The following is a 27,954-nucleotide window of genomic DNA, read 5'->3' as shown; positions in this document are numbered from 1 at the left end:
TGCAAAAAAATCCAGGTGTTCGGCGCAGCCCCGGCTCCGTTAATTGAAAAGACAAAGAAGTGGCGCGGACCGCACCACGCAGCACTGCGAGTGCGGCTTATAAACGTCCCTCGTCGGCCCCTTTAAGAGACCGGCTGGCCGCGAAAAAGTCACACTCTCCAGAATCGCTCACTGCCCCTTTAAAAAACATTCCGGCGCCCGAATTATCCAGGAGGATCCTTTCGAAAATCAGACATCATTGTGTGGCCGTCTGCGGTGGAAGAAGTATTCACGGCCTTTACTCGAGTCAAAGCACCACAGAATGATGGAAAAACACACTAACCGATCGACTCGGGAGGCAGCGGTAGACCAACGACTCCCGTCTTCTGCGAGGCGCAATAACAAGACAATGGAGCCTGGTGGCTTTGAATGTTCCAGCGTTATAATGGCTGTTTCTGGTCAAACATGTTTTTTTTTTTACCATGACTATACCTACAAGCGATCTGTAGGAATCACACCCATAATGTTGTCGGACACATGACAATCTGAGCCGTGTCAGTGCACCTGTAGTGGACGTACTTGGACGTGGAAACAAATGTGTTGAACAAATTGCATATCAACAGTCCAGCTAATTTGAAAACCTGGTACGTCTGTTGGAGGCATATTACAGGTTAGGTGCCAAAAGTAGGTGTGTAATCATGTGCATGTGAGTGACGTCTGTTTAAACATGTCTGAGCGCACGGGGAGGTGTTGAAAAGGGATGGTTTCACACCAACACGGGCGATATCCCCTCCGGACGTAATGAATGTGCTACTCAGAGCTGCAATGAAGAGCCTTGAATGGGCTTTGAAAAAAAGGATGCTGTGTTTTTTTGCTGTGTCAGCCCGGCTTTAGCGCCAACAAAAAAAAAAAAAAAATGGACTAATTCCAGTGAGCTGAATGAGAAGGGGTTAGGCGTTCCTGGTCTCCGACGTGCTCCAGATATAGGATTTGCCCTCCGTATCAGCGGCACGCAGGCAAAACACACGGATTTGAGACGAAACATACATACAGCTGAGCAAATGCGGCACGGCACAATTTACCTCGATATTAGAACAGGAACATCTCAGGTAAAGTACCAAAGCACCCTATCACGAAAAGATGCCACGCTGCACTCACGTGTGCACCGCTAGAGATTTTGCCTGAACGCCAAACACAAGTTGTTGCCGTCGCTGTTGTACAGTAGCATTACAGTATTTTACTGTAGGATTATACTGTATATAATTGAAAGCGCAACAAATGTGTCCCGTCAACTGTGATCTGCAGCCGATGAACTGACGAAGGTCTACATCATTAAAAAGATGCCACGCTGCACTCACGTGTGCATCGCTTGAGACTTAACCTGCGCGTCAGGAATGTGGTGCAATACACGAAGCACGTTACTATTCATTGGAAAAAACACAAGTCGTTGCCGTCGCCGTTGCACGGTAGCAATACAGCATTTTACTGTAGGATTATATGTGATTCAAAGCCCAACAAATGCGTCCCGTCACCTCTGGTCTGCAGCCGATGAACTGACGTCGTAAATGCCGAGAGGCACAACAACTCCCATCATTAACATCCGTCGCTAAGTGGCAAAATGTATGTCAGTCAGTGTCATCATTAGCATTGTGAAATGTTCTGCTGCTCAAGACGTCCGTGCCGTGCTGCACTGTACAGTACAGTACGTGTATTTTCCCCAGCACACGTGCTACACAGCTAGTTTTGCTGTTACAATCACCCCAGGCACTTAAAACGATGGGGCTGCTGCTGCATGACTGCACCATGTGCAGTGCAGTGTAGTAGCCCCACTGCACAACGAGAGAGAGCGCGCAGTGGAGGCTCTCTGCCACCTAGTGGCGAGCGGTGTCACTACATCTTCTGGTTCACTCAGGGCAGCTCATTAAAGTGCAGTTGATTCCCGCACAGCAGAGTCATCACAAGCCTGTTGAATAATTCATATGAACATAAAAATAAATCGCTTTAGCCAAATACCAGGGCGGACTGTAAAACAAGAACCAAATGACATTCATGATGATTTCCTTTTCTTTTCTTTTTTTAAAATTAGAAATGTATTATTTCATTCTTTACAATACAATACAAAAAAAAAAAATCCAGTTGTCTTTTTTGCTTCTGGAAACATTTTTAATAAATTAAACAAAAAACAAATTGTAATCTAATAATTGTAAAAAATACAAATTGTATTTCCAGTCGGAGAGAGAGTCTGTGTGAACAACGTCCACTTAACTTTGGGAATCGGTTCATTTTTTTTTTAAATTTCACTTTACATTGAAAAAGTTCACAGAAGAAGAATCCCCCACAGATACAAACGCACAACTATTTTTGTTTGTTTCTGTTTTTATAACTGTAAAATAGACGTTGAGCTCAGAAGAAAGACCCAACCTAGTGTATAATAAAATCATCTGTACTACTACTGATTCGTTTTACATGAAATCTCTGGACACCACCAAGGACCGCCGCCGCCGCCGCCCCCCCCCCCCCCCCCCCCCCCCCCCCGAAAATAAAATCTGAAATGCTTGACGCTCGATGTGGCATTTACAGGTCTATCGCGACTGCTCCATACGATAACGTGGCCTTTAAAACATCTGAAAAAGCGCTAGGATTATCCAGGATCCACTACAATCCGAGATTACCGTGCGACTGTCGGAGGTGGAAGAATTATTCACATCCTTTACTCCAGTAAAAGAACCACACTGACTGATGGACTCGAGGCAGCGGTAGGAGTCTGGTGCACTTTGAATGTCTTGAGCGTTATAATGGCTGTTTCTTGTCTATACCGACAGTTATAGACCTTTATCTGTACGGATCATATCCGTTATGTTGTCAGACACGTAGAACAATTACAATCTGAACCTGTCGGTGGCGACAGCGAGGGGCTTCTAGTGGACGCACTTTGACGTGGACAACTACTACATTTAATTTCACCGCAGCAGCGTCAACGCACCAGCAGAATGTCTCGTGTCCCTCTGCAGAAGGCACATTAAGATCGAACTCTGTGTGTGTGTGTGTGTGTGTGTGTGTGTGTGTGTGTGTGTGTGTGTGTGTGTGTGTGCGTGTGTGTGTTTATCAGAAATGTGGGTGCAGGTACAAAATAGACCCCGAATCCTCCAGTCTTTTTAAGGCTTCCGCTTCATGGTTGAGGTCATGGTAAGAATTCTGCAACGGAGAGAGAGAGAAGAAGAGGAGCATCTGTGTTCGAATGACTGAAGGCGTATTGATTTCCAAAAGCCGGGGTTCGATGGCCACCAAACCCACCTTCATGGACCTCATGGTGTCGTAGCCGTAGTAATGGATGGGCACCCTTTGGCTCTTTGAGTTGGGGTACCCGAAGCCGGCCACGTGGACCACGTCACAGTAGTTGAGGGCGACGAACACGGCGAGGATGCCCGTGGTGGGATGCACCGGCTTCTGTAACAGAGAACTTAATGACAGCCCCACTGCAACACAGTGTACACAGTCATGTTTGCCACTGAGCGTGGCGTGTCGAGAGTGACGGACAATTGACTTAGCTGGACCTATAAAGGAGTTTCTGCACTGACTGAGTATCAGGGCAAAATTGAAGAGAGAGAAAAAAAAGTCAGAGATTTCAAGGATAAGGTCGTAATTGAGAAGAAAGTAATAATATTAAAGAGTCAATTTGTAATGTCATTCGAAAGAAGTCATGTATGACAATGAAGTTGTAATTATATACAGAGAAAAAGTAATAATACTGCAAACATATAGTTGTTATTCAATGAGAAACAAAGTTAAAACAAATAATATTTTTGACTTTACTTTTCATAATATTATAATAATATTCACTATATTACAAGATCAAAGTCGTAATTTAATGTGAAAAAGTCAAAATATTTCTAGAAAAGACTAAATTTATAAGATTAAAGTTGTAAATTACTGAGAAAAAAGTCGCAATATTACAAGAATAAAGTCTAACGGAAACAAATTCATCATATTATATAATGACCTTTTCTCGTAATATCCAAGTAATATCACAATTTTATTTTTGTTCTATTACCAACTTCTTTTTCTTTAACTGACCCAAATAGTCCGTTGTAGTTAAAAAAAAATATTATAAAAATAATATTTCTAGAAAAGACTTAATTTATGAGTAAAAAATCATAGTCTAATGGGGGGGGTCACAATATTTGTAGAAAAACACAAATATTATGACCTTTTGTTTTCCAATGTCACAACTGAATCGCCAACTGTTTTGGTAAACGATTAATCGGTAGTTGCAATCAAGTAGTTTTTATGCAGAAAAAGGATTTGTGAATATTTTCTGGTTTCTTTGTTCCTCTGTGACAGCAAATTAAATATCTTTGGTCTGTGGACAAAAAAAAACATCCTCTTGGGGTTTTGGGGAAACACAATCGACTTTTTTCAACATGCTATGACATTTTATGGACCAAACTATCAATCGAGAAAATAATCGAAAGATTAATCGATTATGAAAATAATCGTTAGTTGCAGCCCTACAATTTTTTTTCCTTTTAAATGGCCCGAATACTAAATAAAAAATGATGCATCTGCTCGAATAGTGTGTAACTTGTGTCTCTTCGCGGAGGTGAACTGCAGCCTCTCGTCTGACCACTAGGTGGTGACAGAGGGCAGCGGGTCGTCCTCTCAGGCCTTTGCGGTTCAGAATGAAGTGCAGAATTCTTTCTGAGGTGTGTCGTTGTTCTACAGTTCTTGAAGACGTCTCCTCCTCGTTTTCCCACACACCCACTAATCGCAGGCATCTGCCAAACGAACGCCGTGGCATATAAAAACATCACATTTCCACGGGAGCTCCAGAGTCGGTCCTCCTCCTCCTCCTCCTCCTCCTCCTCCTCCGCAGCGGCGGCTTCATCACGACCTCAGCGTCGAGGAAAAAAGCACTCGTGACGCCAGAAACAACTTTCTGGGCCCGTTTCACACTTGATTGCTTCTGGACAAAGCGCTGGAGAAGCTGGTTCCCCTTCAGCTAAAGCCTCCGTATTATATTGTTTTTGGGAAGTTTAAGAGCGTCCTTGTCGCATATAAAACAAAGCACGAACTGAATGGGGAAATTTGTGACGTGGGAAAAGACTTTGGAAGGTCAAAAAACACCAAATAATGTTTAACCTAACGTTGCTGTGGCCGCGGGGGGTTCAACGTGACAACCAGGAACTGTGACATCCCAAGTTCACACCCACCCTCCCTACTGTCAATGATCTACTTACAGTATGGTGAATGGATGGACTGTATTTATAAAGCGCTTCTCGTGTCTTGTGGACCACTTAACGTGCTTCACAGCACGAGCCACATTCACACATACGCGCTAATCGATCCATCAATTAGTAATCGACTACTAAATAAATCGCCAACTTTTTTGATACTCAATTAATCTGTTCAAGTAGTTTTTGTAGGAAAAAAAAACAAAATTCTCTAATTTCAACTTCTTAAATGTGAATGTTTTCTGGTTTCTTTGCTCCTCTGTGACAGTGAACGGAATATCTTTGGTGTGTGGACGAAACAAAAACATCATCTGGGTGGTTTTGGAAACAAAAGAACGAATCGATTAATCGAGAAAATACACGACAGACTAATCGATAATGACAATAATTGTCAGCTGCAGCCGTAGTTCACACACAGTCACACAGCGCTGGCATCGAACCCCCGACCTCTCAGGTTAGTAGGACGACCGACTCTACTTCCCGCCTCTTTAAAAAAAAGAAATCATCTTAAATACATGAATTCAATTTCTCAGCCATATTCCAATGTCTGACTCGGATGGTCGCGGTTCGCAACTTCACCACCAGATGCCGCCAAATATCAAACACTGTGGCTTTAAAATTACCGGCCGTTTTTTCAACATTGTCCGTCGATATAATAACATATGGATGTCGATTTTCAGAGATCAGACATACTATGTCAATGTTTGGCCTCGACGGAGGTGCGAGGAGGTCTAACCGAGCGCCATTATTTTTCGTCAGGAGCTGCCCATCATTAACTCCACGCGTGATGATTTACAGAGTCACAGAGCTTCAAGAAGTGTCCAGGTTCACTCCCGTGGTCCCCCGTCCGTTTGTCGTTTTGTGATATGCCTTTCTGGGAAAAAACAACTGAAGGGACCTTATCTGACCCGCCGGACATCTTTCTGCTTGTTTTGGGGGGAAAACAAGAAGCAGAAGAGGAAGAGCACAACAGGAATGAGTTGAGATATGCTTGTTGTTGTGCGTGTTGCCTCCCACTCCCCCCGTACAACTGTCAGCGATTATCGATGTTGCGCAGAGAGGCGGGGCTCAGAATCATTTCCACATGACCCTGCAGATAGAAGAGAAACTTTCTCTCTCTGACGCGCACGTTGTTCTCCTCAGTTCTCCTATTTCCCCTCAGCTGGTGTTCACTGAGAACTTTCACCGAACGTCCTTGGTCAACTGACGAAAGTCAGATGCATTTATGAATATATATATATGATATCTATGGATTTATTATTCTTATTCTCTATATTTTTTGCAATTCGTACATTTTTAAATTTATTTGTGTAGATATTGTATACATTTTGTATGTGCGCTGTGTGAAACGTGCTGCTGCTACACCGGAATTTCCCAGCGTGGGATGAATAAAGCATCAGTGTCTATCTAGATTATATCCCTTGAAAAAATGACTGTTGCGAAACAGGCTTTTGATACTGTTTGTAGACAAAATGTTTTTTCTCTCTCTTTTCCAGTTTCTTTCTTTTTCATTTTGTCTATTCTCTTAGTTTTATTCATTCAACATGTTTACTTTAATATGGTGTCCTTTTCTTTTTCAAAATTTAAAATGCATGGATTTGAGTGACTGATATGAAAAAGGGCTATAAATAAGAATTTCTGAGCGTTCAGCGAGACGATTGCTGAACTCCTGCCACGAATCCGAATGTTTCATTGTCGCGAGGTGGGAAATAGGACAGTTATTAGTGTAAATGTGTCTTTGAAGCGTAGAATAGAATTATTTTTAAGGATTTTTTTCCACAGTTTCCTTCTGAGAACATCATTGTTCTACTGCTGCTCTTCTCCTTCACAGGTGATGATGAAACTAGCAGTCGGTAACGTCTCTCTCTGTATTTTGGTCCTTGTCTAATTGTTATATAATATAATATTATATTATAATATATTAAGTTTTCGTGTACATGTACTGTTCTTGTGGTGGTATTTGCACATGTAGCTGTCTTGAATAATTGCCAGAGAATCCCCACATCTTACATCCCCGCAAAACTACAACGATTTGGGGTCAAACTTTTAGTCCACGACGCCCGGCGTCAAATGAAAGGACGCTTTTTTTCAAGAAGGTGTAAACAGCTCTCGACGGCGAAGAGCGGCCCGTCTGCCTGCTGAGAAACCTGAAGCGCAGCCTCGGCTCCCTGTGCTCTTCTCTCCTCTCTGAAGCATTCGAACGGGGGATGATGATGATGATGATGATGATGAATCATGGAAATCATGTTAGATCACAGTTGTGTTTTTGCTGCCCTGAATTAAAGCTGACCCCCTCCTGACCTCCCTCCTCCCTACGGTCGGGTCGCCGCCTTCCCCGCTGCTCGCTCTCCTGACGCGCCAGCCATGGTTGTGTTTGTGCTGCAGTCCAAAAGGGCAGCAGCCCCCCCCCCCCCCCCACCACCACCACCCCGTGACTGTGTGAGAGGGGGAACAAGCAGAACCAAAACAAAACTTGGCCCGGGCCTCGCGCCGGACACGATCCCCAACCAAGGCGCACAACAACAAGCTCCGCTTTGCTTGGCGAGAAGGGCCGCGGCGAGCCGACCAAAAGTCCCATTCGACATGAGCGATGGCTCCACAGCGAGGGAGTGGGTTCAGGTCCAGTCGGTGAAACACAAACACAAAATCAATGGTTCACGCCGCAAAAGAAACAACGTCATGCGTCACAATCGCTGTTCTTCAATCAGGGCTTTGTGTGTGTGTGTGTGTGGGCTTCTTTCTTTTTTCTTTCTTTCTTTTTTTTTACCGGATGTGTTTCCACTTATGGTTTTGTTGTGTTTCCATGAAGTTACTTTTTCCTTCACTTTCATCGAATTGAGTCACGATAAAAAAAAACATACTCAACGATCTGCACAATGTCCTTATGTAAAAAAAACCCAACAGCAATAATTAGCTTTGCAGAGAAGGAACGATGGGAACTGGGCTTATTCCAAAAAAGAGAGCATCTGGTTGAAATGTATACAATCTTTTTGGCCGTACTTCAAAAGCCAATTATTTCGGGGGGGGGGGGGGACACGAAAGAGCTTATCTCGTAATGAGACGCCGAAGCAGAAGCTAATCTCCGTCGTGTTTCTGCAGTAATTGGGAGCCACGGAAATTTTTTTCCCCGCTGTTGACCCCGCTGCTGTACTTCCAGTAAACCGTTTAAACACGGCACCCTTAAAGCAAATCACTGGAGGAGGAGGAGGAGGAGCTGCTGTGGGGCTCATCGGTGGACGCTCCATCCGGCCTCGTTAACATTCATGCGGGAAGCGGTGAGAAGCGCAAAGGGGAGAAAAGACCTGCTTGGTCGACGCCAATGGGCTGCGACAGAGACAGAAGCATCGCCGCCGCCACAGTCGCAGATCATCGGCTCTGAGGCGGGACGCAGGCCGAGATTTCGATTGGTCTGATAAGGGGACAGTGGGAATAAATGAAAGATGTAGAACGTCTGCAGCCGCCTTGTTCCAGGCAGCCGCGGTCCGCGCAAGCGACCTCTCACCTGCTTGGTCCCGGGGTTCAGGGGGATCCGGAGCAGTCTGTCCGCAGTCTGGTGCAGGAAGTGGGGGTCCAGCACTCGGATTTTACTCACATCGCCCAGCCAGATTTGGGGAGGCGGCCTCCAGAAGCCTTTCCTGACCTGGAGCGCACACACACCCGCACACACACACACACACACACACACACACACAGACACATGAACAATAGATAGATAAGAGGGCAGGATGTTGTTGCATATGAAAGGAACAGAGGATCAGAAAGACAGGGATAGAAGTATTAGCTTTTTTTGGTGCTTTCGGCCCCGTGGACTTCGCTGAGACCAACGCTGAGACCCCCCCCCCAGTCTCACGGCGTCTGAATCCGTGTGCAAATCAGCGGGTAATGACCCCGCGACTATTAGCAGCAGCAGGAGCGTCCGGAGACGCCCGGAGCAGTGGAAACTACATTTAACTCTAAAAGGAAGCGGCGAATCGCTGGAGTATTTGTTCCTGATACGGACGACTGGCGAGGGGCGAGGGGGGGGGGGGTGAGGGAGTGTGAGGGAGAGAAAGGTAAGCATGTGTGTGTGTGTGTGTGTGTGTGAGAGAGAGAGTGCATTCTCACACATATCCAGTACCCTCTTCTCATCATAGAGGATTTCTTTGAGCCAGCGCAGGTCCTGCTGCTTGAAGGGCACCAGCACCATGAGCGCGCCGGGCTCGTTGTGCAGCCCGGGGTCGTAGGAGGCCGACTCCGGGTAGAAGAGCCGCATGGTGGTCTTGTTCCCCACGTCCTCCTCGTAGCCCCTCACCGGGGCGTCGTTCAACCTGGGGCGGCACGGACACGACACCGCGGTCAGGGACGAGAAATTCTCAAGTCTGTCGTATTGAGCATTTCCACATTTTAAATTTAAATCTGCTTCTTTTCCGACTAATTTAAACGAACGTTGCGCTCGTCACCTCTATTGTTGGGGATTGAAGGAATTGACTCCAGCTAATCAATGGCCTCCTAGAGCTAAACACTGATCCCTCGGTCATCCCATTGACATCTGTAATAACAAAATCCAATAGGATTGGATCATCTATATCAATATCTACATCTGTATCATCTCTCTATGTCTAGTTTCAAAATGGACAGGAAAGATAAATATATGTCACGACATCTATATTCAACATTTTCTTTGTATTGGCCATAGAACGTCATTTCCCACGAGCCGGCAGTTGAACGTCACGAGTGACGGATGCGCGTCATGGAAACGTTGACGGGAAACCGTCAGATTACAGATAAGACACGTTGGATAATGACTTTAAAAGAGTGTTTCAGATAAATTTAAACTAAGTTAGGTGGGCTACCTGCGCTGCCCGTGCGTGTTCATTTTCATGGAAGCTGTATTTTTTTTTTTGTCTCGTATGCTAACGAAGAGGAAAATACACGTATCATTGCTAAAATCACGACGTTTCCGATTTTTCATGGCAAGTGACTTCAGGTTTCGCCTCGTGACGTACGTTTTCCGAAACACAGACAGAAAAAATGCTCGATGAAGACGCTAGCAGGCTAGCACGTGTCGTAGCCTACTTGTGCTAGGTAGCACTGAAGTCGACCGCATGCCAAGCTAGCTGTCGCAGGTGAGCCCTGCCGGCTAGGTCGTTCATTTGCACTAATGACAAAACATCTGTCGGACTCGAATGGCTCCGTTCACAATTCACAGTCCGATGCCGCGTTCACACCAAACGCGCGGCGGATTTTTTTGCGCGGCGTCACTCGAGCGAGTTTGCCCGCCGGATCGTTCATATTTTACGCGTGCAAGAGTAAAACAAACACAACCGGAATCACAATATCCGCCCGTTCTCTGTCGCCGGCGGACGTCAGTGACACCGGGAGTATCGCAATGCTAACTGGCTTCTCGTGACGTTTCGTCCGCGCGAACATTTCAACTCAAGCAAATGATGGTAATTTCGTGTCATTGGAAGCCATTTGCATTGAACTTCACATCTTTGCGTTGACTTTGTGTCGCCGCAATAAAACCTTATTTTCACGGTGACTTGGATTCTGACCCTCCTGTTTCAAAAATGTCCTCTGAGTTTCGCTAAAGGCAAATACAGTTAAGTATGAAGTATTTGTGTCCAGCGGGCCTGTTGACGTTCACGCCATTTTACAGTAAATCGCCAGGACGTTTTTTGTACTCAGGTACATCTCTTTCCGCATACTGTATGTCCCCTAGCTGTCCAACACGCCTTACAGTGATCCTGTGAAGAGAATACGGGAACTCAAACTGTTGTGTTGCTGTGCGTGCCTCATCCAGGAAACATTTCTTGATTTACTCTCAACAAATTCCCGGCACCGCCACGTCATAACTCTTTCCCCCTGACCGGTGAGTAAAGCAGTCGCACAGACTGAGACGGTCTTTTCGGTGGAACGATTAGTCTGCCCTTGAGGAAACTTGAGTGTCGGCGGGCTCGAGGGCGGAGCCTCCGGGCGTTGGCGTTTCTGCAAAACCCCGTTGACGTCAAAACTCGCAGGCACTTATTGGAATCCTGAATGTCAATAGCCGCATGGCCAGGGAATGATTAGCTCCTCGAGCAGAGAGGAGAGCGACGTGAGGGAGGCGGAGGAGGGAGGGTGGGGGGGTTGAGGAGGAGGGGACGGGGGAATGCATTGTGGCCAGGCCAAATTCTGGCTCTTTGAAAGCGGCTTATAAAAACTCTGAATGCATGTGTTCATTCCAGGGCCGTAAAGTCAGATGCTCGACGGTGCCTCTGTCCTCGAGTAAACTGGATGATTTCTCTCCTCTTTTTAACAAACTCCTTTTGACCCCGGCGGTTTGCTCTACCGCTGGCGGTGACGAACGGACAGACTTCGGGGGCCACGCGGTCGGACGGCGTCCGTCATTACGACTCTGCAGCCAATTTTTTAGATCCAGCTTTGAGCTGTGAGCGCGGAGGGGCGGATCAACGCATTCCCGCCTTTGCAAGGTCAGGGCTGTTTCTAATCTATCAGCCCCCAACTATCCGCAAAGGTGAAGGCAGTTACGGAGAAAGATTTTTCGGGGAGGGGGGGGGTTTGGAAACTGTTTGCAGCCGTGTATTCAATGTTTGTTATTTAGGAAAATAAAGTACAGTCACCCCCAGAACGCTGAGGGTCCCCTAACCCTCGCTTACCGAATGACAACGTCGTATTGGTTGATCAGACTTCCCAGGGAGCTGTTTTTAATAGCAAAGCCGTTGCCTACGACTACACAGGTTCTGCATTCAAGCCTGCGGAGAAACAACAGACACACACACACACACACACACACACTTGAGATGTGAGGCACTTTAACTGTATGTTCATCCAACCGTCCCACAGCACTGTAAAAAAAAGAAGTTATTTGGCATAAAAAAAACCAAATACATGTTTGTGAGGCCTTCCTCGGAAACTATCGTCTGACTGATTTCAACAAATGTGAAATAACCTCGATCTGTGATTACGAGGTGGAAAAAGAAGTTAACTATAAACTGGTGCTCTCTAGTGCGGGAAACCACTTTCACTTTAACAAGTCATTATCGTAAAAAGAACAAGACGATGGTGTTTCATCAGTCTCAAAACCACCCGGCACATGAAAAACCACGCACGTGCTGCGAGTGCACGGGATTAGTCTCCGCGAGCAGAAAACTAGAGCTGCAACAGAGAAACGATTAATCGATTAGTAATCGATTACTAAATTAATCAACAACTATTTTGACAATCAATTAATCGGTTCAAGAAGTTTTTGTGGGGGACAAAAGCCAAAATGATCTGATTACAGCTTCTTCAATGTGAATATGCTCTGGTTTCTTTGCTCCTCTGCGACAGTGAACTGAAGATCTTTGGTGTGTGGACGAAACAAAAACATCATGTTGGGGTTTGGTGGGAAACACGATCAACATTTTTCACTATGAAATGGACCAAAAAAATTCAAAAAAAAAAAGAATCCTCAGTTGCAGCCCAACAGAAATGCTTGTTGTGTGTCTTGTTTTTATCATCGCACAATCACTGATCTTCAGGCTTTGCGTACTGGTTCACAGTTACCTGTCCACTTAAGGTTTGCTGTCTCTCGTCTCTGCTTTACTTTGTGTCCTTGACTTTTCATTTTTCACTCGTGTCAGAATCTGGACATTGTCGCGATTAAATAAAACCCCCCCAGAAATAATTAGAGAAGCAACACTGGGAAGTGTGCTTGGTCTAAAAACAGAGCGTCTGGTTGGAATTCCTACAGTATTTTTGGCCGTCCTTCAAGAGCCAATTATTTCACAGGGGGATTCACTGTGCAGCCACGAGGAGCTTATCTCGTAACGAGACGCCAGAACGCCAGTCAGAAGCTAATCTTCGCCGCGTTTTCGCAGTAATGGGAGCCGCGAAATTTCGCTGTTGACTAAGACACTCAGAAACACTCAAGACGGATGTGTGGCTCATCAGTGGGTCGCGCCGCGCGCTCAGACGTTGTCTCGTGAGAACGGGTCTGAGCACGAGCTCCGGTTTGACCCTCGCTACTGTGCACGCTCGAGACTTTGGAAGCGGGGACAGCGGCAGCGGTTGACACCTATGCTTTTTGGATTGGTGATTTTTGATTGGATGTTTGGTTTGATCGCTGACGTGCATAATCGCTTGTTCCAGGTCAGTTGGTGGCCGTTAAGACATTTTACTGTTTACTCCTCGCAGGAAGTTTTTCTTTTGGATATCCACAACAGCATTACGTGTGTCGTACGGTAAAAAAGGCAAAACAATGCGATCCATAATGAATGGAGCTTTGCACTTTAAAACAGGTCCTACGACCGCCATGTGTAATGCACTCGAGTCACCGGGGACCTTCTGAGGAATGTTGCTCGAGCTTATTGTGTCTGCTGGCAGGACGGCGAAAAGCTGCCGCGAGGGATGAAAGCTTGACACAATAAATAATCCGGGCTCATTCGAGGAGGACGGAAATTTCAAGCGGATGCAGGAATACATATTTTTTGTGAGGTGAAGATGTGATCATGTCATCAAATAGCCTGTTAGACTAACTTAAAGCTACAGTGTGTAATATTTAGAAGAACTTATTCACAGAAATTGAATATATTGTCCATAACTATGTGTTCATATATGTAAAATCACAATGTTTTTTTTGTCAACAACTAAGTTGTCAACTTAAATATAGTTCCATGGGGTGGACCCGACCTCCGTGTGAGTCGCCATGTTTGCTACGTCGTGTTGAATACGGTTGTTGCACAAAACGGTTTCAGAATACGACACATTTGCGTTGAGTTTTCAACGCTGCAGGAAACCGGAAATGGAATCATCGCTGCGCCACCATGAAGTGTCCCCTGTCGGTTTCTCGGCCGGTTGCTGTTTGCAACTTTACCACCAGATGCCGCCAGAAAATTACAAAAATGACACAAGTTACTTAAGAAGTAAAAAATTTCAATGGATAAACTTTTGCAACAATTGGCCAACTGTCGAATTTAGCTGCCGACAGTTGGGGTGTCCATTGTTGGGCCTGTAGACCATCAAAGAAATCCATAAACTTTTAACCGGCCCCCTCTGTGCAATGTGATGATATCATCAATATTCTAATATGCGTTTTCACACCATTTCACGATATTTGGCGACTTAACAAGCCGGATTTTGCTACTTTCGACTGGAGGTACCCGTTTAAAATGTAAGATTTCTACCGCATCCTAAATTTTACACAATAACCACACACGCTAAATAGTTTGGACGCCTCTCCAGAGACATAACATATTCATTACTTGAGCCATAAAACCTGATTGTGCTTTCTTGAGTTGTTACGTGACTTCACCGCAGAGTCCAATGACAGTAGAGAATTCACGTGGGACCCAAAAAAAAATGAAGTATGGATGCAAAAAAACCTTGGTTACAGCAGTTGCGCCAAATTGGCTGGCGTGTGCTCACACTCACTTTTCGATGTTGGCTGGCACCTGATAATTCGCCGTGACGGCGAGGACCTTGAGTAGCAGGAGCTCTGGGAGGGAAAAGTGAGAAATGGAAAACACGGTTGAGAAAAGAAAAAGTGTGGTTGCTTAAAAAAACTTTAAATGCACTCAAGTGCAATTTCCTACACAAGGGCTGCAGTGTGGCGGGTCGACTGCGCCGAGGGCTTAAAATAAAACCACGTGTCGTGAATCCGATCTGTGGCGCTGACGATAACACTGAGTTCAGCAGAACTGGTGGTAGCATCCCGGCGTCTGCATGACGGTGGGCATGTATGGAGTACTGAGGAAGCGGCGCAGACAGAGCGCGAGGACAACGTGGAAGTGGACGTACCGCTGCCTTTGATGCCGTACGGCAATGCCAGATTTGACAGATGCTCCCGCCAGAAGAAGTCCTCCAGTTGCAGGAAGAGCCGCGTCCGTCTGCTAATGCTGCACGGAGAGACGTCAGGCGAGGCATTACAACATGACACTGCAGTGTTACAGATGTGTTACACGAAGCAGGAGGAGGAGGAGGAGGAGGCGTGAGGGAAAGCGAGGAGGAAGAGCGCAACTTATTTCTTGGCAATATTTAAACCGCACAATGGACAATACCAGCCGCGCTGCCAGCGAGCGCAGGCACACGGAAAACTTGCTCCGTGTGCTTGACTGGCGGCCTCAACTTTCCCCTCAACAAAATGTTCTGGTATCTATTAAGCAGGTAAACCAGGCCCATTATGAGCGAAACCGAGCCGTTTACATGATGTCACTCGGCAGAAATTTACCCCGTTAAAAAAAAAAATCTGCCGTTGGCAATAATCCCGCGCCGAGGAGAAAGAGAGAGAGAGAGAGAGAGAGAGAGAGAGGGAGAGCGAGGCGAACGTGGCGGGTCGTGACAATGCGAAACAACCGGCCCCTCGGGCCGCGGCCCGCTTGTGACCCACTGTCTTTTTGACAGTGAGCCGCCGGGACGTCTATTCCCCTCGTGTGCCAGCGAGCTCTCCGCGGGGGATCGGCAGCGGCGCTCCAGGGAGGCGTGTCATTAGAGACGGCGTCGCCTGCCGGTAACTGTAACGGACGATGTTTGGGAGAACATGCAAGCTTCATGCAAATCCTGTTCTTTCATATGGGGGGGGGGGGGGTCCTGCACAGGAAAAGAAGGGTGTGCTGGGCTGAAGAACTAAACTTTGACCCCGGAGGCGGTTGAGACAGACGGACACCGCGTCGCTTCCCCGGGGGAACAGGAGAGCGAGAGAGAGCGAGAGACCACGGAGCGACCAGCGAACCTCCAGCTGAACAATCTGATAACCGAGCAACAGTGACCACATTTTCAAACGGGCCAGAACCTGCGCAGCGCAAACAAGCCTCGACTGTATCATGCTCTCATTCTTGAGCGATGTTGGACGTTTCCACTGAAACTGCGCGTCATGATTCAGATGGTGAAATATCTATATCTATATCAGTATAGATATAGATATAGATATAAAACAATAAAGTCCTGTTCTTTTTTTCCCTTCATGACTGCTCAAGACCTTACATCCGCATAAAAGTGTTTTGGCAAACCCTCCAAATCCGTCTTCGGCTAATGACAATAACGAATAATTGCACAGACTCGCCATCACTCACTTGAGGTTAAGGCTCTCCCACTTCTTCTGCGTCAGCCAGCCGCCGCACAGCATCCTGCTGCTGTTCAGGGGCTTGCTGGTGCCACCGTAGCTGAAACAAGACAGACAGGGGCGGTCACCGCGGCTGGCGTTGAAAAGACACTTACTGCTGGAAATCAAATAAAGGAAGAAAAAGAAAACGCGCACACACACACACACACACACACACACACACACACACACACAATGTGCCAGGAGCTGCGTCCAGAGAGTCGCTCTTTTCTTTTTTTTTAACCAGAAATGGGCGTATTTGTGCTGTTATGAAAGACAGAACGAAACTTGTGCTTGTGTGTGTGTGTGTGTGTGTGTGTGTGCGTGCGTGTGTGTGCGTGCGTGCGTGCGTGTGTGATTACCTCTGCAGTATGGCACTGGAACAGTAGTACGTGACGAAGGAGATGATGAAGAAGAGGAGAAGTGGGAGAAGCTTAAAGCACCATGCTAGAGCGAACAAAGACAAAAAAAACTGAGGTGAACAAACCAGAGATCATCAAATATGTACAACAATAATTTGTTTTGCTCTGTTCTCTCTCTAATTTCACTAATTGTAGTGTGTTGTTTTACCCACTACATTCTCGTTTTACACACTTTTCTTTTTTTTTAAATTATATTAATTATTTACTTATCATTTATTATCTATTCTATTCTATTCTTGCACTTCTCTGTGTCTGTATTTACCGTACGGCACTTTGGTTGTTGTTAAATGTGCTTTATAAGTGAACTTTTAGAAAAAAAAGAAGAGTTCTTACAAAAGACACATCTTATTCAACGCAGGTGTGGTATCAGCGCCGACATACTGAAACATGAAACTGAATTTTCATACCAATAGTATTATCGGGTATCGCAATAGCAGAGGGTGTAACTTCCTCAATTACCAGTCAAATCAGTCTAAGTATATATGTGTGATGCTGAGTTGTCAAAAGACATTTCTCGAGTCTCAGTTTGTCGCCTGGCAACCTCACATTCGATGACGAGGCTGAATGGTGAATCTGCCGCAAACCGGAGCGAATCCTAAGTCCCATCTCGCAGGATAAAACCACGACAACGACAACGAGGAAAACTCACTTTTCGTGGCCTTCTGGGACATCTTCACGTGCTCCTCGGTGCTCTCATGTCTACAACGGCACGAGGTTATCCTGGTGGATGTTTGCAGGATGGGAGGAGGAAGACACAAATAATTAGCACCTCTTACAAAACAATCAAATACCTGAAAAAACAATCCTCCCACTTCTGAGGACATTATCTGAAAAGGGCCAACTACTCTGACAGAAACAAGCCGGTTGATTAATTTGGTCCTGAGAAACACACACACACACACACACACACGCTCACTCAATACGAAGTACGTCGCCGCGGCAATGAAACAAACAGATTGAAAACGTTGCCTTGGCAACGTGTGCCGCGCGGCGCCGCCCTCGGCAACGTGCGCCGCGGTCCGGCGGCGCATGTACGACATTCGCGACAACCGTTGCGCAACGCCGCTGTAAATCTGCCGCTAGGTCATGCACGCCCAGACTTGGGAGACAAGTCCGGGGGATGAAGGAATCGATTAACCAGCCGCCGCAGGGGCGCTCAGAGGATTCTTTTTTTACTCCACGGTATGCGACTTGCTCGGGGGCCCCCCTCCCCGTCGTCTCACGCGGCACCGCCGCCCCCTCGTCCTCGGCCATCCCCGGGCCACATGGCGAGGCCGGGCCGCGTTTGTTTCCCGCCGTCAGTTTGTTTGGGGAAATGACGGAAGCGGCGAAGGATGTGGAAAGGAGTCGACTCTTGTGAGACAGGCGAGATGAGGGCTCCCGCAAATGTCCCTGCACGCTGGCGGACTGATTGTTTGTGTGATCCGTTAGTCCAGCAAGAACAATCACTGAGCGTTATCACTTCTGCTATATGTTAAGCATTCGGTATAACTTAGTGGGTTACACCTCTAACTTTGGTACGCAAGGTTGGGGTTCGATTCCCGGTCAGGGCGTGGCTAAAATCCAGTGTGGGCCCTTAATGCCGCCTGCCTGCCGCTGACTTTGACTTTGCGGCTTTGCTGTGAATTGTTAATTCATCCAGTGTGAAAGCTGATGCCGACTTTCTGACAGGCGCAGACTTCACCGACTTTATTACCCACAATTCATTGCAATTAAAACCTGGCACTGTGTTTTTTTTTCTCTCTCTCTCCAATTGCCGGCTAAAGAAACAAAACATAATTTATTATGAAATGTGTAAAAACAAAATTACTTTAGGAAACGTTTACTTGAATCGCGTAGGCCAGGAACAGCAACCACGTCACGATACAGACGGAAGTTACGACAGGCTGTAATCAAAGTGAGGTTTTAAAAAATAGATTCCAGTGATTCATGGTTACATACAGTCGAAGGTTGCGTTCGGTGAGAACATGGACGCCGGAAGTCTGCGGGGGGTTGAGTCCAAACGCCCGTGTCAACGGGGATTGAACCTTTTCCATACGCGCACGTGGTCTTCAACTTTCGTGTACATGTTGTGTACATGTACCTGTTCTTCAGTGACCTACAACTCAGGTTCTCTTTCTTACACTTCTAAGACGACCGCACTATTCTCTCACGCTCGACTTCTTCTGCTGAAGGCTGTAGTCCGCCACTCAGCTCATTCTACTCCACCTTTAAAAAAGGGTGAACTTGAGATTTTCCCTATCTGCCGGTTTTTTGCTTCCTCTGCTAAGTTGACTGACGAGGCACAACTTTCCTGATGGCACGACTTGAGTTTTGTAGGCAATTCAGATGTACCTGAGATCGCATCGACTGGGAGTTGTCACTTGCCCGTGGCTTCGCACTGCAGACGGGTAATAACAGGTTGAGAGGTTCAGTCCTCTGTTGTCTAGACAGACGGTGGGATTTGGGGTCGGCTTGACTCTGCTTTCTCATGACTTTAGGTTCACTGTCTTCAACTTGCGGATCCCCCCTCCCTGTATATGTAATTTCACCATGATGTAACCAAACAGCATAATCTCATCCTCCGCAAGAACACTCCAACAGTGTAGACCTCCGCCTTGGCTGAGCAATCCCCCGCCTACATGTTTCACCTTCAGAACAGATCCCTTCCAACATCACCTGTTGCCTTCCCTAAGACCTATTTTTGATAATAATCCTTTCTAACAATCACACCGAAACCTCCCTGGTAATTACTCGTGCTGACTCAGCCAAAAGCTTTACGACAAAGATGTACTTTGTGTTTTAATCATGCGTTTGCTACCGGCTGCGTTGTGAAGTAGAGGGCAAACTCAGGCAACACTCGACGAAGGTCACAGTTTTTTTTGCATCATCATGAAGCACTGCCCCCTTGTAGTCGTGTGCTTATTGCGGCTTGCATATTGCAGATATGTATCGTTATGGTCGGATGAACAGCACGGTAACACTCCAGATGATGCACAAGAACGCATATAAACAAGAGCTTCATATATATAAAAGCACTCAAGGGCAGTTTCTTAAGAAAATACATTCTTTGAATCCCATTTCATATCACCATGAAATAAATATAAATATGTCAGACAATACCGACAATCCAAATGCATCATTTTGGGCTTTGGGGGATTTCATGGGCATTTTTTTGACATTGTTCAGACTAAACATCACTCGAAAACAAACACATATCCAAAGACTCATGAGAAACTCCATGACTAACACATGCTTCGATTCTGAGAGATTTAAAATCTTAAAATTCTGGTAAACAAGAACTGAGAGTCAGCGACTTCTACGGAGCTCCTTACCTTTTCCCTCTTTCATTTCAAAGACTGCATACTCAGCGGTTCTGGTGTAACGGGGTCACGGCTTCTCCCTGTATTGTAAAAAAAACCACAAACACAAGTGGAGAAAACCTGCTGTAACAAAATGTCTTCTTTTCTCCAAGTATCTGCCCTTCATAAGGGGAACTGAAGTAAAACCGCCTCTCTGACCACAAAATGATTCCTGAACAGGAAACTTGCATGCTAGAGAGATTACGGTATAAAGGAAATATAGTTTGCAATGGGGGGGGGGGGGGGGGGGGGGGGGGGGGGGGGGGGTCGAGGCATTATTAAATGAGATTAAGACACAGAAACACCATTATGTGAGCTGAGACTCGTGCACCAGTCGTGGTAGGGAAAAAGCTTCACAGCACCTCCGGTGTAACGGGTAGAACGAAACCTTTCCTCCCACAGTTTGTGAAACCCTACAGATGTATCCAAAGCAAAAAAAAAGTACAGATGGGTACACTAGGGTAAGACAACCGCGTCGCTTGGTCGGTTTCTGAATCCCAGCTGATCGAACCGGATGCCGACGAACATCATAGGCACCTTGACACTTTGTTGTCCAGGACATCAGAGCAATAAGCGACTTCTCTTACACATGCTTAACTATTAAACCTAGGATATAAACTGCACTCATTACAATCTAAGCATGAACATGAACAATGCCGCAGTTTAATTTGGCTCCTACAACCATCCTTAGCTAAAGTCTTGGATGTGGGCCAATAGCTTCATGGATTAATTGACTGACTGACGAGAGTAAAACATTCCGAGTGTTTTATTAAGCAGAAGCCAGACACAACTATCCGGTGTTCAAGCTTCTGGAACGTTCAAGCTTCTCCGCCATCCTCAGTTTCATTTAACCACAAATGGATTTTGGAATCGCCGGTTCCGAAAAGCATTACCGATTTCCAAGACCCCATCCCACCTTGGACATGGGGGGAGAAAGGGACAGGACGGATTGACTGGCCGAGGACAGCTGGCCGCGGCTAACGGACTCCGGCAACAAAAAGTCCTCAAAGGAAGGCGAGGGACCAACAGGAGGAAGAGCAGAGCGAGCGTTGACACCGCCTGCGGCGCCCCTTCTTCGCCCCGCAGATGTTCCTAAAGCGCCGCTGCAGGTCTTAGCGGGGATCGCGGAGGCAACGCAGACAGACCACTTAAAGAGCTTACGGGCGCACGCTGCAGTGATTAAAGATGAGTCAGGGCCGCTACCAGGGAACAGAAACAGTGGAAGCGATTCCGGGGGAAATGGGCGCTCCATGGGAAAAGCATTAGTGTCAGTGATTCATTCCTCGCGAACTCCTGAGGAAGGTGAGGGCCTGACACGGCTCCAGCTTCAGGTTTCTGCCGTTAGCAGAAAAATGTAAGATAACGTTGTCAATAATTCAGAGACAGACGCATGTTGACATACTTTCATGCATGCACATGCACAGATGCCACCATGTGCATGTACCATTAATAATCTCTGAGCGCGGACTACAGGGGCCCAGCAGGTGTAATGGGCTGATTCTGAATGGGTGAAGCAAAAAAAAAAAAGAATAAATCCTTCAGCGCAGACATGAATGATGGCTCAAAGTGACCCCCTCCAAATCCCTTTCACCTAGTAGCAGCTGATTCCTCTCCACCACGGAGACACACTCTCTAAGGGAAATCACATGTGCGCCGCCGCGCTCACAATAGAAGAAAAAAAAAAAAAATCACCTCTAAAAACACATAATCCCACCACTTAATCCCGTCGGTCGGTGGAGCTAAATCTGGAGGCCATTTGCAAGCGGTCTGTGACGAAGCTTTTGAAGGAGCTATGATCGACCCCCGCATGTGAAAAGACAACCTCCAGGATGACATTAGTACAGCACGAAGGGGTGTAGAGTGCAGATGGGGTGACGTGTGGTGATTCCCTGCAGGGTTTGTGTGGTGGTCATGGTGACGGCAATTTTGGTTTTGGGATGTCTCCCCTATCCCGATCTCCTTTGTCGACGTCCACATTCCTGGATTTTAAACTACTCATTATTAGTTGTCCGCACTGAAAGCATTTACATCTCTTCACACTTATACCGTACATGGACACGGAATTTTTCACATCTGTTTTGCTCTTCTACGGTATCTTTCAAAAACAGGCTTCATTCACTCATTCATTCAGTTTTAATCCCACATCCACGCCGGCACGCCGGTAAAACATGTCTCGTGTGCTTTCTTCACGCACACTGAGCGTGTGCACACCGGCGCGGACAGGAAGTGATTGCGTTGACGTGGTTTCAACGTTGGGATACGAGTCGTGGCTGACAAGCACCAATCCGGAAATGATATAATGCGGGTGACCGCGTCATCCTTTGCAAACGTCCGCGCTTTTGCCCGTCAATACTACAACGCGGCCGACCGAGTACAAAAGCGAGCAGGGGGACAGTTACCTAACATTGGGATTATGGGTAGAGGTAAAAAGGTACAAAAATGGGTTCGAATAAAGCTCAGAGAGACTTGGAAGCGAGCTATAGCAGCTGGAATAATTCGGATCTGCAACGGAATAAATGGCTGAAATTAACTGGGCTGTGCGATATGAAAGTAAATGGAAAACCTCAACAAATTATCAGAAAACAGTCTCCACATAGCAAGTCAGCTATGACGCCCTGAACATTACGTGTTGGGATGGAGAGAACGCGAACTAGCTAGCAAGCAGGCGAGCGGGGGAACAGTTAGCTGAGATTAGGCTAATTGGTAAAGGTGATGAAAAGGTTAAAAGACAGTGTAACGTAATCAACAGTGATTTAAATAGTAAGGTAAATGGTCGACAGAGTTGGATAAGATTAAATGATTGACGGAGCTCGAATAATTAGGAAAATGCTACAGATAAATGGATGACATTGTTAACTAAATGTTAGGGCTCTGCGATATATGATCACGTGATGACAGAAAAGGGTCAATCGTTTCATATTCAAATGCTCTGTTGTTTATTTTATGATGCCACGATTCCCTTTTTCAACTGCAATATTTGTTATCTTCCGGATGTCGCTTTGCATTCATGTCATGGTACAGCAGGCAGGAAATTTTGCATGAAACTGGGATACGAGTTAACGGGACGCAGAAAAACGGAATAAATTCCGAACGGGAGGAGGGAGCCGAGACGACAATGGGGAGTTTGTATGTTTGGGTGTGAAAAAAAGTCTGACTCGGACAAGACCAGTTCCGGCAATCGATCACAAAAAAAGGAAAGGGTGGTGCGAGTCTACGGGTAGAAGAGCAGAGGGCTCAAGATGAGATCCCAACCCTCAGACGATGGAGAAGGGTCTTCAGCCCACAACACGTCCAGAAGATGGAAGGTGGATGTATTCGATTAAACTCTGTGACTTTGTGTGAGGGGGTTTATTTGCACGTGGTAGACCTGTACATGTGGCAAGGAGCATGGAGGGAACTGAGAACAAATGGTCAGCAGTTTTTTGGGGGGGGTATTCCAAACTTGCGACATCAACATGTCCTACAGCTAAGAGCGATGGTAGTCTCATCCGCACACTGAGGCCTACGGCGTATTAATCTGACACTGGCATCGGATCAGGATACCCAAAGCCTAAAGTCGGACCTGGCTATGCTGCTGTAACTTTCCTTGTTGACACGGTTACTCAGTAATAGACTTGCATGAAGAAGAGCAGGGACTAAAGGTTTTTCCAACAGACCAAACTATTTGTTTTTGAAGCGTTGACCTGGCACGAGGATGATGTGCAGTGGTTGGTCGGACGGTCTTATCTGAGTGTGAGGCAGTAAAAGGTCCAAATACATGGGAAGGGAGGAGAGCCAACATACTGACATTCAAAACCAAGTCTGTCCTGGAAGAAATATATTCAAAGCAGACGCGTCTTGACGTCAACAAGTTCTTTTTCTCGTTTTGCTCTTGGTCAATACTCGGAGCCAGGATATAGTATTGTCACGGGATGGACGAGGAGATGAGAAACACTCTTGTTTCAACGGTCGTATCTATGGTAATAGCTGGATGAGACAATTTGGGGAACCAGAAGTTTGTCATGTGGGACCTCGCTACGAAGCCGGACCTGGCGGTAAGGTAATGCTGTGCCCGTCGGCGGCACCGTGTCATTTCGGCAGAATCCGTCCTCTCGTGGGGTTTTAATTCGACGGAGCTCAACGGCTTTATTATGGTTTTTAATTTGATGAATCCATGAAACCCCTGCTCCAGGACTGGCGGAGAGGCCTGTGGGCTCTCGCTTGCGGACACACCAGTGCACCACAGAATGATTACATTTGCCTGGGTGTTCTGAGGGCAGACGTGTTTTAATACCCCTCCCCGCCTTTTTTTTTTGAAGCCACATAGACGTGAAGCGAATCTTTCCCGCAGAGGGCACATCGAGATGTTTTAGCCGATTTGCTGCAAGTCGCCAAATGTCTCTCTAATGTCTCGCTGCTAAACGCACCATCTGTGGATTAAAATATCTCCTCTCACAGTTTGTAGCGGCTGCTAAGTGAAATTGCCTGCAAAAAATACTAAAAAGAAACAGATTATCCGTCTATCTGTTGACGGGTTGTTGTCTTTTTTTCAGGACTATGACGTCAACAAACAAACTAAATGGAATGGTGTAATGGATCAGTGATCAATAGTCTGAGTCCTTCATCCCCTAATGAATCTGTTGAAACATCTGCACTCAACGTTTCTATACTTGGGCGCTGTCATGCCGGATGTGCACGTTGCTCATTTCCCCAATGTCGACATATACACACACACACACACACACACACACACACACACACCTCCCACACAGACAAGTTCCACCACGATTTCTCTCCCCAACCCCTGCAAACTTTGGAAGTTTTAATGGAGTACGCTCGTCCCGATCCAGCTGTGAAGATCAGTGGCACCGGTCCAGACGGGAAGAGGGAGGATTTCTTCATACAAGACGAGTCGTCATATGACTCATATGGGCAGCCTGAGGTCTTATGTCTCGTGTTTGTGCTGGTTATCGTTCGCCTGAACATCTGTAGAGTGGTTTGAATTGTATTTTGCACTGAGTGAATGTTAAGGGCAAACGTTATCATACATTTCTTTTTGTGAGATCGCAAGCAACTGACTGATTCAAGGGCGAGTGCTTCACAAGGAGGATCGACACTGCACAGACGGTAGATTTGAGTCGCGCGGACAAAACATATTTGCGAGGCCTGATTAAACAAAACATCGGCAGGATATGAGTACAGACGTTGATAATAATTAACAACAATAACAAAAAAACAATGTAAATGAACAAATTCCACGCGTGCATTTAGGGTGAAATGTCCAAATACTGGATATGCGTATATGAAGCGGAATTTTTGCAAATGTTTGCGAAGCAAGCGAGTAGAGAAATGAAAAATATGTATATTTAGATTTCCTGGCGACGAGATGTTAACAATGCCACAGTGCCATCGCGCCCCCCCCCCCCCCCCCCCCCCCCCCCCCCCCCCCCCCAACCTCAGTGTATCATTTCCTGATAATTATACAGTTTCTGAGAGAGAAAAAAAGAAATTTAAAAAAAACCATGAGCGTCGCTGCCAGACTTGTAACTTGGGGGGGGGGCTGACAATAACTGTCTGTGGTTAAAATAAAGTCAAACTCATGTTTGCGGAGGATAAAGTCAATTATCCTCCGCAAACATGAGTCTTGTACTGTACACCGCCCCCTGTGTCCCTGTGTATACAGTCTATCAATCTGGCACAAATCAAAACACGTACATTTGACTTCTTGTGATCCACTGGGGCCAGTTGCAACCGATAAAAGCTGTTTCATGCCTCCATGTACAAAACTCCTGACGCACACACACACACATGTACAGTACAGTGCATCACATGTGTGTGCGTAAAGGCTGCTCCGCGTAATAACGCCACAGTCTTTTACTTACCAGCCGAGGAGCTTATACACAAATCCCGTTGTGTGTATATATATACATACATATATATATATATATATATATATATATATATGTATGTATATATATACTCTCTACAGTGGTGTCGCAACCAGTCCTCCTGCCCGCTGCTGCACAGGAAAGGGCAGCGATGTGATGCGATGTGCCGACAAGCAGCAGCGGTCACCAGTTCCGAGCCATGTAGCGGAAACGACCGGCGCGCACACCCACACCCACCAGACCGCAGGGTCGCTGAGGGTCCGTGTGACTGGCACCGAGTCCTGGGGCAGATGTAGAGTCTCTCTCTCTCTCTCTCTCTCTCTCTGTCTCTGTCTGTTACAGCGCGTCCACCCCTTTTTCCCCCCCTCCTCTCTGCGCAAGGACGCATGCGCATTTTGGTTAGGGTGCGCGCACCGCCGCCGGGCTGCGCAAGAACTGATCCAAATACCATAGCTGTGTAAAAAAAATGAAAAAAATACAGAATGTACCAGTCTGCATGGTGGTGGGACAGTGTATGGTGGATGGGATGGGGAAATGCACCATGTGATCTCCAGAGTCTTATGCAGAGAGAGAGAAGGGGGGGGGGGCAACATCTGGAAAGTTTTGCTGCTGGCTGTGATTTCTTCTTCTTCTTCTTTTTTTTTGAAAGCTCTGAAGTGAACATGCATTGTGAAACACACACACACACAAACACACACACACACAGAGAGACAGTGTAGGCTACAGTACTCAGGTCTTTTACTGAGTAAAAGAGGGGCTTCATAGAATTGTATTGGAGTCAAAGGACATTATTTGACTTTCAAATGTGGTGGCGTCAAAGTAAAAAGGTTTCCAAAAAAGTAAAATACTAATTCTCAAGTAGATGTACTTCGTTACTGTCCAAAACTGTTAATATGTAATCATCACTTTAAAGTTGCAGCTAAAGAAAAGATGGGAGTTATTTTTACACCTCGATCTACTTAATATAATATAAAGATGGTACATTGAAATGTATGTTAGATGTATTTTATATTAACATAATCTGAATCTGTAAAGGTATCAGATTGAAAAAGAATATCTGTCTCTGGAATGTAGTGAAAAGTGTTTTTTTGAAGTACTTCAGTACAGTACTTGAGTAAATGTACTCAGTTTCTGGGGAACCGAGTAAATTCAGCTTCCATCATCTTGTAAATGAAACAAAAATAATCAAACTTTTTACTTCACTCTCAGTCTGAACTTCTTCTTCTTCTTTTTTTTAATATCACCCCACGGAGCCTCTGTGGATTCTTGTTTTGCTCATGTTGAGAAAACGTGTATTTTGAACAAAAATCCTTGTTTTAAAGATTCAAAATATGCCGCAGTTAAAAAGTCTTTTACTTTAACACTGAAGCTTTATCATCCACCCGCCGTGTTGTGTTGACTACATCTGTGTGTGGGCAGCGATGAGTTTGGAGGGGAGGAGGAATACCGAGTCAACCAATTTAGAAAAAGAAAGGCGGGTGTTATTCTAGTTGCCACCAGGCAGGATGTAATTAAAAGATTAATTGTGAAATATATATATATATATCTATAAGCCCCAGTGTGTAATGTTTTGTAATTTTCTGGCGGCATCTGGTGGTAAAGTTGCAAACCGCAACCAACTGAGCAGCCGACAGGGGACACTTTATGGCGGCGCACCGCCGATTACGTTTCCAGGTTTCTGGCAGCGTCTGAAAATTCTAAAGCAAACGCGACGTATTCTGAAACCGTTTTGTGCAACAACCGTATTCAACACGACGTAGCAAACATGGCGAATCACACGGAGGTCGGGTCCACCTCATGTAAACTACATTTAACTCATTCAGATTGACGAAAAAACATGGTGATTATACATACAGTATATGAACACATCATTATGGACAATATATTCAATTTCTGTGAATAAGTTCTTCATTTATTGTAAGTCTGCTTAAATATAACGTAATAATGAAATGTGTTTGTGCGCATCAAAGTTAAACCCTAATGACCTTTTGATCCGGGCAGATCCAGACACATCCAGACAGCAGGGCTGCACAAAAACGTAGCCCGCCCCGGGGG

General features: G+C 46.0%; 1 protein-coding gene across 4 annotated transcripts; it reads right to left on the bottom strand.

Annotated features, from left to right (window-relative positions):
- Positions 1–2,274: 2,274 nt before the first annotated feature.
- st3gal4 (ST3 beta-galactoside alpha-2,3-sialyltransferase 4) lies at positions 2,275–26,228 on the bottom strand. Of its 4 annotated transcripts, XM_047335620.1 has the most exons (13): positions 25,894–26,228; positions 20,006–20,073; positions 17,341–17,411; positions 16,632–16,716; positions 16,241–16,330; positions 14,970–15,067; positions 14,604–14,667; positions 11,849–11,944; positions 9,328–9,517; positions 8,713–8,850; positions 3,274–3,426; positions 3,071–3,174; positions 2,275–3,034 (listed from the first exon to the last, which is right to left on the bottom strand). In XM_047335620.1, the coding sequence occupies exons 3-12, from the start codon at positions 17,360–17,362 to the stop codon at positions 3,085–3,087; spliced, it is 1,026 nt and encodes a 341-aa protein (XP_047191576.1). In that variant the 5' UTR covers positions 17,363–17,411; positions 20,006–20,073; positions 25,894–26,228; the 3' UTR covers positions 2,275–3,034; positions 3,071–3,084. The 4 variants fall into 4 exon arrangements, with proteins under 4 accessions (XP_047191576.1, XP_035478619.1, XP_035478621.1 ...); XM_035622726.2 differs by having other exon boundaries at positions 2,275–3,174; XM_035622728.2 differs by having other exon boundaries at positions 2,275–3,174; positions 3,274–3,423; positions 25,894–26,227.
- Between the last annotated feature and the right edge of the window lie 1,726 nt (positions 26,229–27,954).

This window comes from Scophthalmus maximus, chromosome 11 (assembly GCF_022379125.1).
Source record: "Scophthalmus maximus strain ysfricsl-2021 chromosome 11, ASM2237912v1, whole genome shotgun sequence".
Classification (NCBI taxonomy): Eukaryota; Metazoa; Chordata; class Actinopteri; order Pleuronectiformes; family Scophthalmidae; genus Scophthalmus; species Scophthalmus maximus.
The sequence above is the reverse complement of the archived record's forward strand: the minus strand, read 5'-3'. Positions and strand labels throughout refer to the sequence as shown.